Source organism: Contarinia nasturtii, unplaced genomic scaffold (assembly GCF_009176525.2).
Source record: "Contarinia nasturtii isolate CC-2019 unplaced genomic scaffold, AAFC_CNas_1.1 Cnas_scaffold_993, whole genome shotgun sequence".
Lineage (NCBI taxonomy): Eukaryota > Metazoa > Arthropoda > Insecta > Diptera > Cecidomyiidae > Contarinia > Contarinia nasturtii.
In genome coordinates, this window is record NW_022198340.1 from 2,238,823 (window position 1) to 2,252,675 (window position 13,853).

Below are 13,853 nucleotides of genomic sequence, written 5' to 3' on the forward strand. Positions count from 1 at the left end.
AAACGATTTAAATAAGCAATTTCATCGATCTTCTGCAGAAAACTCTGATGAATTTTGCCCATTGCTTGGTCAATGCATATTTTTCAACCTTTAAATTTTGCACAGCGTATACTGGTAAAAAAAAATTGGATTCTGGCCATTTAGGAAAGGATTATGGAAATGAATATTAGTTTTAACTCTCCATTCAATTTAATTGTCTCAATGAATTTAATCTTGTTTGCATTTTCAAAAGGGTTAATTTTCATTTCGAGTCTTGAATTGTAGTTCCGTTCTCGTCGGAAGTCTCGCGCACACTTTTTTTGTTGAGTTTTTCTTAGAAATTTGCGAATAAACATTTCATTGAAGACTTAAAACGAATTCAATCGAATTGTTGAATTTGTTCATTTAATTGGGCAGAAGAATGAAAATTATACGCAGTAATTTTCAAAGTTTTACAAATAAAAGATTAATAGGTTTCTATATAACTTTCTACTGTATACAGTAAAATTGAAAATTGAATGTGATTGATGTGCCATAGTCATAGTCTCTTCAAAAAAAACACTCGTTAATGCAATTATTCACTTTAAAATTTTCAATGTGAAAACGTTGAGAAAACCATCAGAACATCATCGATTGACCCATGTATAAATGAAGGTCACCGTTCAAATGTTCAATCACAGTATGATCGAGAATGCGTGAAAAATCAAAAAAATGTGCGTTTCAAGGCTCAAATCCATATGTGTAAATTAGGTGAGCTGAATTTTTGCTTTCTGTAGTATTGCTTCAGGAGCCAAACGAAAGTCGATGTCTTGATTTTTCCATAACGAAAAATGTGAAACGATGGTAGAAAAAGTGCTTGGACCTTGAAATACTAATTAACAAAACGAAAACGAGTGAGATCGGAAGAGAGTGTGCAGTGATTATTGGTTCCATATACCATTGAATTTTAAGACATTTAGAACATTCAGTTGAAGTTGAAAATTTTAACAAACGCTAAACTCATTCAAAGAATCGTCACTCGGACATCAGTTTTTCCAAAAAATTATTAAAAACTTTATGAATTTATTGCACGTTTTATGTACGTGTTCACTACCGAATACCCCGAATAACACTCTTCTATTTTACAGTAGAGAAAGACTCAAAAAGCAAGAAAAATACATGCAAAACGAAAGCATTTGAACGAGTAATATTTCAGCCTTCTTTTGAAGCCTTCTTCATCTTACTCCTTCAGTTTCTCCTTTTCGGGCCCATTTCAAAGTCGCTTCCGAAACTTTAGATGTACAGGCAAAAGACACACACACACACATACAGAGAACAATGGCTGACATATAGTACTTTAGTAGGATGTAAACAAAATTACTTTATTGCACAAATTAATAAATAGTTTTATTTGGGCTCATTGTATTTGCAAAAGTGAATTCACTCTCTTTCTCCTGCTTTAAAATTCATCGAGATAGAGAAAGAAAAATGCAATGGAAGGGACACAAGACAATTGGATGACAATAAACTGTCATATCTGGTAACAAGATTTGAAAATGCCGTATGTATCTGCTCAAAGCGAAAGTGTAAAAATGAACGAAAGAGAAATTGAAATGTTTTATTACTTTATGATTTCCATATTGAAAATGTGAAAAGAAAGATGTGAATGTGACATTTTGTGATGTTTTTTGTGTTCAAAGGATCGCTGCCGAAAGTTGACATCGTACTCATATTGAAAATGAAAACAGTAGTTCACAGTTGATCGTCAAACGCGAAACAAGAAAGTGATATCTCCTGTTTAGCTCCTGAAAACGAAAAAAACATTTCAATCTGTGCATTTTTGATTAAGTTCATTTCAACAATTATAAAAAGTGATTTTTTTGAGAATACCCATCCAAATCTAAGTTAAAATCATTAAAAATTTACAAATAAACGGATTTTTTGACCAAATATTACTGATGGTACGTTTCACACGTGAAAATCATTGTGTTCATTTATTTTTCTCAAATGTTTTCTGGATTTTTTTATTGATGAAGTGACAGATTTGCTTGTTTTGTGATAAACTGAAGTTCTTAATGAAAGTTGAAATAGAAATAAAGAAACGTTTATTATAAAATGGTGTGCGACATAAATACATTTGACGATGCACAGAAAACATATATTTTTCTTCACTGTTTTTCATTTTGTTGTCCCACTTTCTACAATGGGTTTTAAAACTATTTAGCATTTCCACTCTAACTAACTAATTTTTTTTTCTTTTGTACAGATTTTTCGTCTGCTTGGTAAATAATATCGAATCAAAAAGTGGTCTTCAAGTATTTCTCCATCGCCGTTAAAAGAAAAACCAACATTTTCCAATATCACCAATATCACCCTACAAAATGGAACTTTTAAGACAGCAACCATTGCAACCAGTGGCATTCAACCCATTACACCATCAATTGTCTGCTCTAAGTATGCATCACCAGCAACAACATCATTTGTGGTTGCAATCACAAGCGCAATCACCAATGAATGTGCAAAGTTTCACGCACGTATATCCTGTAATGCCAAATCATTCTGGTATGATGGACCAATGGATTCGTAAGGTGGCGTTCCATCAGCAGCAGCAACAACAGCAAATTGCACATCACGCCGACCGCCGTATGCCACAACAAGCACCTATCCGAATGGGCCCCGTTAAGATGGTCGGCCCGAATGGAAAACGACCGAAGAAACAATTCATTTGCCGTTTCTGTAATCGTGAGTTCAGCAAGACTTGGAACCTGAAAATCCATGAACTAACACATACCAATGAAAGACCATTTCCGTGCGATATTTGTGGCAAAGCCTTCAGAAGAAAAGACCATTTACGTGATCACAAACACATTCACTCGAAGGACAAGCCATTCAAATGCAACGATTGTGGCAAAAGTTTCTGCCAATCGCGAACGCTGGCGGTTCATCGTGCAACACACTCCGAAGACAATGGCATAGCTTGCCAACAAATTCTCAGACAGCAATCGGAATCAATAGAGAACATTCAAAGTAGCACACATGCCGACACAGAAGCTGCACCAAAATCGATGAAAACAATAGCCGCTTCTGATCTTGATTTAGTATACAATATTATGGAAACCGAAACGCCATCAAATAGCAGCGTAAAACTGAAACGAGGTTTTACAATAGACGAAATAATGCAACGATAAATTTTCAAACCAATAGTTTTAAGCAAAACTGAAGACTGATATATTTATTTAATGAAATACACAACAAACTATCCATACTAATATATGCCATTAGAATCATTTTAAGTTTTTTGTGTAGTTGTAGAGTTAAGCATTGTAAATATAACATAGAAATAAAAGAAACATTTTGGATCAAATATAAATTGCGCAATCAACAAAAGTCTTTGCTCAAGTAGGTTTAAGGTTAACATGTGAAAATGTTCTGTTTATTTTTCGTAATTTTTTTGCCGGATGAGGTGAGTGCCTATTTTTTTATGCAGGTTTTATGATAACTAAATAAAAAGGCCGCCTGCCAATGAAAGTTGAAACGAAGTGAAAAAAGGAAATGTTACCTGAAAGCGATGCTTTCAAATCGTTGCATGGCGTGTAACGTTCATTTCAAAATCAAAAGTACATAAATTAATTTGACGATGGCCACAAATAATAGATAGAACTACTTATTTCACAAAATAGAGTAGCCGAACAGAGCACGCAACCGCACGCAACCGAACTCAATTTCAAAACAATAACTCATCAAATTAAAAGCGGTAAAAATGTTTGGTGAATTGTGTGCCTGATGTTCGGTGGATTGAACAAAGTTACCGTTTTCTCTTCGCTCATGACTTTTTAACTAACAAATAAATAAATGTTGAACAGTTTTCGGAAACAATAGGAAAATTAAAATAAATCAACAAATATCATAAAGAAAAACTGTTCCTTTCATTCCAATAATTATTGGGCCATCGATCAAAAATTGTTCATTTTCTTTTTCGTGTGTTAAATGATATTAAATGCTTTCTCCAGCCGTGCATTTTCTCTTATTAAAAGAATACCGACCATTTCATTCCTTACCTGAACTTTGGTTCATTATTCGGTCGAAATTGTACAAAACGTTGTTTGTTGACCAGATACTTTTGGTTAGTTAGTCCAGTGAAATTTGGAACCACATGAGCACCATATGTTTTTTTATAGATTTATTTTTATTTCTTAATGCGGAAAAAATAATCATGTTTGAGGCTAGTTTTCGCCGCATGTTCCTGATGATAAAAACCTTACCTATGCCAAACGGTCTTAAAAACACGGATTATAAAAAAAACGCAATTTCCCAGCCTGGACATATGTGAAAAGGTTTTTCGGCCTGCCTAAATCCCAAAACAAAGCCAATCAACACGGAAACATTGTTGGCTTTCAACGCAATTGCCGACGAAAGTATTCACTTCCTATTCACCAATTGATTGCTGTTGACAGTTTTTTCTATCTCTATTTATTTATTCTTTGCACAAATAAAATTTCGACCCCTCGATTTTCCATCACCCTTTGCCATTCGATTCTCTTTATCGCTCCCTCTCTATCTCACGCTCAGTATATAGACGTTAATCAAATAAAAATGAAGAAGAGCAACGGTTGTTGTTTTCTTTTTGATTGTTACGTTTGGTTGCAGTAATTATAGCACGCGTCACTTGCTTCTAAACCTGTACATTGTTCACGAACCAACCGAGTGCCGTTTCGAACGTGAACAACAGCAATCATTCATCCAATCGAAAATATGAGCCGACATATAAGTAGGCGGTGACAAATCCCCACCAATGAATCTATGTGTGTGTGTCTCTTTGTTTTCTTGTTGCTTGTTTTGCCTTCTTTCCCTCTTTTCATCTCACATTCATTCTCTTCGCTACATTCATTCGTTGCGTTCGTTTCGTGCACAATTCACACCGTGTGTGTATTTGTGTGTTTTTAGTTAGTTCTCTTTTTTTCTTTTCTTTTTTTTTGTCGGTTCGGCAGCCGTACATTTTCGTGAGGCAGTGCATGACTTCTTTGGAAGCAATTTTCGTTAGTAGCAAATCAGTTGGGATCGACAATTAGTCGTCTAAGCACCTAGAGTAGAGCGAACTATCATTAAAATAATTTTTTTCAAATTCTATCCTACACTGGAACAAGAAACATCGATACCAAACACATCGCTCTCAAACACCTCTCTTCCATACAATTTATATATATTTTTTTCAACTCTTCGAATTTTCACATCAACGAAAAGTGTACTTTTTAAATCAAAATTGAGAAAAAGCAAAAGATTTTCACCAATTTCTTCTCAAAGTGAATTTTTTTTCTTCGTCTAATTCAGTACAAAATAAAAAAAAAGTTGTTTCTTTCCGTCAAGTTAACTTAAAAAAAGGGAACAGAAACGTAACGTTAGTTTCAAAGTGCGATCAAAGTTTTGTGAAAAAGTTCTTGGAGCATTGTACAATGTCGTCAACTTCTTCATGCAGTGAAATAAGCGTAGACGATATTCAAACCAGGAGTCAAGCAGGTGTGTGTTTTGATCTATGCCGTTTTTAGTGGTTGGCATTTTTTTTTTATTTTTGATCCTTTTGCAAAACAAAGCGAATCGAATTCGTTTGACACAAAAAATGAAAAAAGCACAATACGCTTACCAAATTTTATTTACTCAACAAATGAAAGTAAATTGCTTTGAAAATGCTCTTGTTCTTCTCGCCGTCTTTTTTTCTAAAGATTTTTTTTTTGTTTCTCAAAGAACAAAAACCCATAAAAGATTGCATCGTTTCGTCTTTTGTTTTTGTCGTCATTCGAAAAAATATATAAGTATTTTGCCAATGTGCAAGCGACGAATGTGTACGTATGTATGTTCGTATCTGTGTGTGCATTTAAAAAAACTGAACTTATGCCGTAAATGTAACAAATGCGTGTATATCATTCGGCCTGCTGTGTTTCAAGCTGTGCACAAGTCACCCACACGCGGCTACGTCCTTTTTCTCGATATTATTCTTCGTTTTCAATATGTAGTTTTTTTAATGGTTTTGCATATTCTTGCACACACACTGTATGTTGCTTTTGTGCACGAGTGAAAAGAAACACACAAATTTCGAACGAATTTTTGAAATTCAAAACACACAACACAAAACATGTCAACCGCCTTGAACACAACAATGACACAAAAATGCTGTTTCCCAAATTTTTTGTCTCATTTTGTGCAACGGGTTTTCTATTCACATATTTCTCTTTCAAAAACATCAGTTTTGCGGAAATGATTTTCGGGTGGTCATTTTAATTACATTTCAATGGGCACATGTATTTTTCCACTTTAACTAATTTTTTTTTCAATTTTTTTTTCTTTTTCGTATAGATTTTTCGTCTGCTTTGGAAATAAATTTAAAACAAGAGCGATCTTCAAGTATTTCACCAATGCTAACACCACCACACACACCGATCGAAGACAAACCAACATTGGCTGATATTGCCCGTCAGCAACAATTATACGAAATGGAACTGTTCCGACAACAAACATCCCAATACCATATGATGCAAATAAAACATGAACACGAAAGTCAAGTACCACCAGCAGCATTCAATCCATTGCACCATCAGATGTCCGCTTTAAATGCACACCATCAGCAACAACATCGTTTGTGGTTACAATCACAATCGTCGCCGTTGAATATGCAAAGCTACACTCAACTGTATCCGGTCATGCCAAATCACTCTGCCAACCCCTTGATGGACCAATGGATTCGTAAGGTGGCGTTCCATCAACAGCAGCAACAACAACAGCAAATGGGACACCGTGCAGGTCAACGTGTGCCACAACAAGCACCCATCCGAATGGGTCCCGTTAAGATGGTCGGCCCAAATGGAAAACGACCGAAGAAACAATTCATTTGCCGTTTCTGTAATCGAGTATTCAGCAAAAGTTACAATTTACAAATCCACGAACGTACACACACCAATGAACGGCCATTCCCCTGTGATTTGTGCGGCAAAGCCTTCAGACGACAAGACCATTTACGTGATCACAAATACATTCACTCAAAGGACAAGCCATTCAAATGCAAGGAATGCGGCAAAGGTTTCTGTCAATCGCGAACGCTGGCCGTTCATCGTGCAACACACTCCGAAGACAATGGCATCAAATGTCCAGTTTGTCAGCAAACATTCACACAACGGTCAGCGCTGAAAACACACATGCAACGTCATACACACGCCGACACAGAAGCCGCACTTAAATCAATGCCAAACACAAAATCACTACGGCCAACAGCCGATCCGGCGCTTGATTTAACGCAGAAACTCATCACCGATACACCATCAACCAGCAATCTAAAACCAAAAAGAGGATTCACAATAGACGAAATAATGCAACGTTAACCTTTGTATTACTATTGTTTCAAAGCAAAAAAACACAAACCGATAACCAAAGCTGGTAAACATTCTGAAGACTGATACAAATTTATTTTGAATTAAATTACACAAACAGCAAACAATATCTATTATTTGTTATGATAATTTTTTAGTTTCTTCGTATTCGCTATGTCGTATTAAGTATTGTAAATAAATGAAAATGAAGAAGAAAATTAAAAGAATAAATAAATTTAAAATTTTAGTATGTTTAAGAGAAAACGAGATCTATTATAAATAAATAAAAATGTATAAATCTATATTAGTAAATTAGTTTCAAAGTTCTCCAATTGTCCCGACGTATTTCATTGTATCCAAAACGCATAAATGTACAAACAAAAATTACATCAAATATTTATTATTGAATAAACTGAGTTACCATACATTCAAAAAATACGAAATACACACATTTGTTTTGATTAAATCACTTCACAAACGGACTTTGTAGCATGCCATTGGAGCGTATGTTGATTCTTTTCTTTGCAGCTATTTGTTTTCTCTACAACGGTTCGTTTGAAGGGTGGCCAACATTGATTCTGAAGTGGATCCGGGTCACTCAACATGTAAATGCGGAACGAGTTAAAACGGTGAATTGTCCAAATATGCATAAATATGATTTGTGCTCCATACAATTACATCGCAAAATATCAATTATTTTTCAATTATTTATCCATTTGTATACAAACAACGCGCTCGATTTGAGTATAGTGGTTTCTTTTAATTTGGCCACTATCAATTTATTACTTGCTAGAAGCTGAAACGTAATAAGTCTTGGCAATCATACACGCTCACAACTATACTAAATACTAATTTCACATCATAGAATGAATATTATTGTTGATTGCAGCTTTTCAGCATTCGATTGTACACTTACGGAATCAAATACAACTGCACATAAAATTATTGTAAATAATTTCAGTGTATTTAATTCAACAATAAAGTGCTTTCTTTACACATGGCTGCTAACTTATTCCAAAGCATTGTCATTACCGTTTTATGTTGTCTCAACTTCGCCACTTTCAATCGTTGTTCCATCAAAATGCTTTTTAATAGCCATCTTTTGTTGATTTTTAAGTTTGTCTTATTGTTTTTCAATGAACCCTATTTTCGATCGAGCTATGATTAAATCGCTCACCTTTTCATCGTAACCTGTGTAAATTGAATACTACAATTATGATAAATAGTTGTGTAAAAATAAACATTTGAATTTCATTCAACCGTATTTTGTTGCACACATTAAATGGACACCTCAAGTGTATGTGTGTCTCTTTCACCCGAAAATATACTTTCATAAACATTAAAAAAATGAATAATAAATTTTCTCCTTTCAAATTTACTTGGAATTATCTTGCTTTTTTATATTCAGTTGTGTTATATCTATTTCCAATGTTTTCGCTCTTCGCCTTTTTTCCATTGATTTCAAGATATTATAGCAAACAACAATGTACTCTCTTGCGCAGCATAGCAATTACTTGTGTGCCTTTTTGTGTATCCGAATGCAAATTGATCAGCTTAAGTGATATTTGCGAGTGCAATTTTCGTCGGTTAATTGTAGTTTTGGATTCATTGATTGCCAGCTAACGATTGACAGATCGATTGCTTGATTGAACCAATTACGGGCGGTTACAGCAGTGATTGTGAGTTTCCGAAATGGCGAAACAAAACATTGTATTATATATGGCAAACATCGTAATTGGCTGGGAAAACAACGAAATCGGTGATCTGGTTCTTGGATTGTGTGCAAATAGATATAATCGTTGGTGTGCCAATTTGAATCGAAAGTCAAATCATGAAAATCGAGAGCCACATTGACTTGGTTTGTTTGGTGTGGATTCACCAATCAACGAAATTCGATTTAATCTCATCGCGAGCCGCGGAAAGAGAGAAAAATAGAGAGAGAGAAAAGGGAAATAGAAAGCTTAGCCGAATGAATTTGACTCGATTTCAGTCAAATCGGCTGAACACTGAAAAACGGACAAACCAAACTATCAATCACAATATTGGACAGTTTTTTTTCTGTTTCGAATTAACTCACTATGTAATTACGACCAAAAAATCGTTTCTTTTCAACATTTCTCAATGCTACATAACACATCATTCTATCTAAAAACGATTCTGATTACCAAACTGGAATAACCACGATTTTCGGTAAAGTTCATACGAACCGCAACCAAGCAAAAATAAAAAAACAACGAAAAAAAATAATAAAATAGAACGACCTGTATTACGACGACGATCTATGTCTACGGTGCTTGAAACAACAACGGCCACAAAAAAAAAAGAACTAAACGAATTGAGTGATGCCAACCTTTTTGGTTTTATTTTGATTGCACTGTTGACTTTATCCTTTTTCACTTATGTCTATAATCAATCGTTGAATTGCTTTAAATCACCGTTTTAATATAAATACTTAATAATAGCTATGCGACTGAAGAATATTTTAGGAAATGTACGATGAAAACAAAGTCACACCATTGATGCGCGATTCAGAACGAGATTGAAACAGTGGGAGAGAAAGAGAGAGAATTGCCGTTGCGTGGAGTTAATCGATGGTTTTGGAGTCTTAACCTAAAAAGCCTTAATTAAATGGAATAGCATCAAACCTGCATCATAATTTCCAAATGTCGAAAGAAAAAAGCACGGTGAATTCTCTCGACTCTCGTTACGACCAACTTAAACCAATGACGATGCATTTCGATCAATTTAAACTAGTTTAAATTATAATTTGTCTTTTGAATCGAAAACGTCAATTTTGATATAGCACTGCATTCTGCGGTATGCGCATCACACCACAAACTCATGCCAATTCTTAAGTCTCTCTCTCTCTCTTTCTCGCGGTGCACATATGTATTTATGTTGGAATTCCTTTTGAACGAAAATCTCTGGCTTTGATTTACTGCGATAAATCACACAATGAATTCCGTTTGGTGCTCGTTTTTCCTGATCCGATTATATTCATTCACAATTACGCGAACAATAAATTGCCGCGTGGTTTTTCAAAGGAAATACAATATTTTTTTTTCACTCTTCATATGGATAATTCGGCGCTTGGCGCACACAAAAATGCATATAAAATTTATAGGTTGACTTGATTGATTGCCATAACCGACATATTTGCGTGCCGATCATACACCAGCATTGCTGTACGTACATCCTTTTCCAAGACATTTGATTCAGACACCAACGTGGTGAAAATTTCATATAAAAAATTCTTTAAATATGAATAGAAACATGTTATCCGCTCTGCAAAAGGAAATCGAGTTTCATTTTTTTTTATTCATTTTAAATGTAATTCAAAAATGCTGAAAACAGCAATCATATACACTTGTCAAATGGAGTGAAACAATCGTACCGGCCTAAACGTTTGGGATCAAACCATAAGAGTCATAATATATTGATGCAAAAATAGAGGTAACCTTTTTCATTCCTTTTGCTCGTCCTAAATAAATGTGAAGTGCGAAAATCATTCAAAGTTATTAAGCGAAATGGCCATTTTACCGACCATAAAACTTGTGGCATCGAAATGTACAGCCGCAAGAATATCTGCCAAATATATATATATAAAAGATGCAACCGCTGATATCCATTAGATTTGTTTTTTTTTTTTTTTTTTGTTGCACAAAAACACCCAAATTTCGAAATATCGTTGACCTGCTGTATAAAATTGGTTGAGATTCATCTACAGAAGCCAATTAAATCAATTCGTTGGGCTTCTCTCTTTCTGCCTGAATCGAATGTGGAAAATCAACGCCGGAATGTGTTCAGCGTTGATTTGGTCCCGAGCCGAAAACCAATATATAATCTCAAAAGATAGAGAAAAAAAAATGAAAAATATTCTATTCAAATATGACTTCGGTAGCTAAGCGACCACAAACTTATGGATCGAAAACAAAAAATAATCTTCATAATTATAGATTTGGCAGTGGTGATCAAACGTTCACCAGATAAAATGTTGGAACAAAAAAGTGCTTGAATTTAAAGAAACTTTTGTTTCTTTGTAGTTTTAACGACCTAATGAGTGAGAGATTGCTGAACACATTCGTTGGCCCGGACAACATCAATCGAGTAATGTTCCAAACAATCAAGCGAAAGGAGAAAAAAATGCAACAACTCTCGAAAAATATCATAAGCAACATCTCTCAATGTCTACCTCCGCCTTAAATATAGGTATTCAATAATAACATCTTGGAAAAATCAAAAGAGGTCAAAATATCACATTAAATATATTACTGAAATGCAGGTATTGCTGCCTCGGACTTTTTTTTTTGGTTGTTGCTGCTATTTGGGGTCTCTCACCAATTTCGAATCTCTCATTCAACCACAATCGACACGATTACCGCTACCAAACTATCATTGTTATTTGTTGTGGCCGATTATGAGCATTTTTTTTTTGGTTCACTCCTTAATGTTTTAGAATATTTAGATAGAAATAAAAATCATTCTAAACCTATGTTATTATTAATCTCTAAATATATGATATTTCTGATTAACTATTTATCCTTAATGATATATGTTCGACTATAGATCTTAAAACCATTGAGTCGCTCTATTGAGCTAGAATTTTTTTTGTTATTTCTCTCTTTGTCTCCGTTTCAAGAGTTCCTTGCACAACACAATTTTTTTTTTATAGCTACTTTATTGTTGCCACTATAACTTTGTGGTTTTTTGACGGTGTGTCGAAGATAATCTTCCCACAGTAGTGCAAGAGAAAATTTTCTTGCGTTGAAAACGATTTCCTTTCTGCTGGCTAAATTATAATCATAAAGTTATTTCGTACATAAACTTCACAGTTTAATTAAGCGAAAAACATATTGAAGAAGAAGAGGAAGAGACGAGAAGGAAAAACCGTTCATATCAATGTGGCGTTTAAATTGTGTGTCTTTGCCGTCGTCACTTTGTTTCGCATGGAATTGGTGTGGACGGACAGATTATACCGATGTTTATTCAAACTTCAAAGAATATATTGAACTTGCATCTGCGTGTGATTTAGTGCGGCACATTTTACAATGCAAACACTCGCACACGCACACCAACACACACACACACACACACACACACATACATCGAACCATAAAAACAACTGAGTCGGACATCAGGAAATGTATACCGAAAAATATCCTTTCGGAATTGTGTGCTACCTTCATATAATTGAGTTTTGTCGATTTTTTAAGCGAAAAAAAGAACCAAGCACCACCACCACCACCATCACATCGATAACAAACGTGATTTAGCGAAGATGTATTACTTTGTTCAAACATTACATGTCCATTTATCACAAATTATATTACCATGATCAGTGCCGCGGTGCTCACATTACATCAGCGATCATTTAAACTTTCGGTTTCGTTAAAAATGCGCATTTGTACAACCTTGTTAAGAAGATAACAAAACAGCTCATACTTTTCCAATTGTTTAGTGTTAAGTATTTCATAAAATATATATGCGTACAAAATTATTATTAAACTTTTAAAATAACTTATCATTATCATTTGCTTTGCAACGCGCGCCCGTCCATGCCAAACCACACAATAGCCATTTGCGCGCACACACACTCTCTCGGCTAATGAACAAATAAGCATAATGTACGAAGTAAAAAAAAAACACAAACGACTCGTGTATTGAAATATGTACTCTTTGATTTTCGGAACGTTTTCAATGGCACTCTTTTAAAAGAACTTCATTTCCAGAACTACACGCGGAATCTCGACGCTTTTTTTTTACTCTTTCGTACTAAATACACCATTGAACATGGTGTTGGCAATAGGAATTGTTGGCTGCGGAATCCTTTGATTTAGTGAACAGTCTGAGAACTGAGCCATAAAAATGTCTGGATGATGATGTTCTTATTTTGCAACTATTTAACGCAAATTGCATTTCAATTTCGATGCATGTTTCCATTGAATGTGAAAAGAGCTGCGAGAGACAGTTTCAGTTTCATGAAATTCGTTTATGTTTGTTTCTTTGAAGAAATGGCAATGAAATCCATTTGTATATGCAACAAAATAAGACGCAATCATAATTCAAAACAATTCGGTTGTTTTATGGCGAATTTTAAAAGTTTTTTTTCTCATGTGTGTGTGTTTGTGTATCAAACAACTATTATTTCATAAATGTGACAGGAAAATTAATTCACATTCAATTCCAGCTCTTTCTATTTTGATCAGCCGCAAAAAGTCCTGCCGCTCCACATGAATTGCCAACATTGCTCACAGCCATTTTGTATATGTGGCCATTGAAATCGATAACTTTAATGTTGGCGCCGATCAAATTCTATGGCCCAAGAGTAAGTAAAAGGAGCTCAAACGCGAACATTGTCGTAATTCATATTTATTAGCAATATTTAAGTAGACCATAAAACAAACCTGTAAATTTATTGCACTCCTTTTCCAACAGATTAGTGATGAATAATAGTTTTTGTCAGATATTGTTCACATCTCGCTGGTACAGCGAGCAAAACAATCATCTCTAGAAAATTGTTTGGTCGCGTAGAGACAAAAG

At 34.6% G+C, this 13,853-nt stretch overlaps 1 protein-coding gene across 1 annotated transcript; it reads left to right on the forward strand.

Moving 5' to 3' along the window:
- Window positions 1-2,224: 2,224 nt before the first annotated feature.
- LOC116343459 (zinc finger protein 236-like) lies at window positions 2,225-7,667 on the forward strand. Its single transcript, XM_031771509.1, has 4 exons — window positions 2,225-3,136; window positions 3,362-3,368; window positions 5,229-5,472; window positions 6,307-7,667. Exons 1-4 carry the CDS (start codon window positions 2,340-2,342, stop codon window positions 7,323-7,325), a joined length of 2,067 nt encoding a protein of 688 aa, XP_031627369.1. The 5' UTR covers window positions 2,225-2,339; the 3' UTR covers window positions 7,326-7,667.
- Window positions 7,668-13,853: the final 6,186 nt, after the last annotated feature.

Coding starts and splice junctions, on each gene's coding strand:
- LOC116343459 (XM_031771509.1), top strand. CDS start 2,340: ATGGAACTTTTAAGACAGCAACCATTGCAACCAGTGGCATTCAACCCA. Junction 5,473..6,306: donor TCAAACCAGGAGTCAAGCAG/GTGTGTGTTTTG, acceptor TTTTTCGTATAG/ATTTTTCGTCTGCTTTGGAA.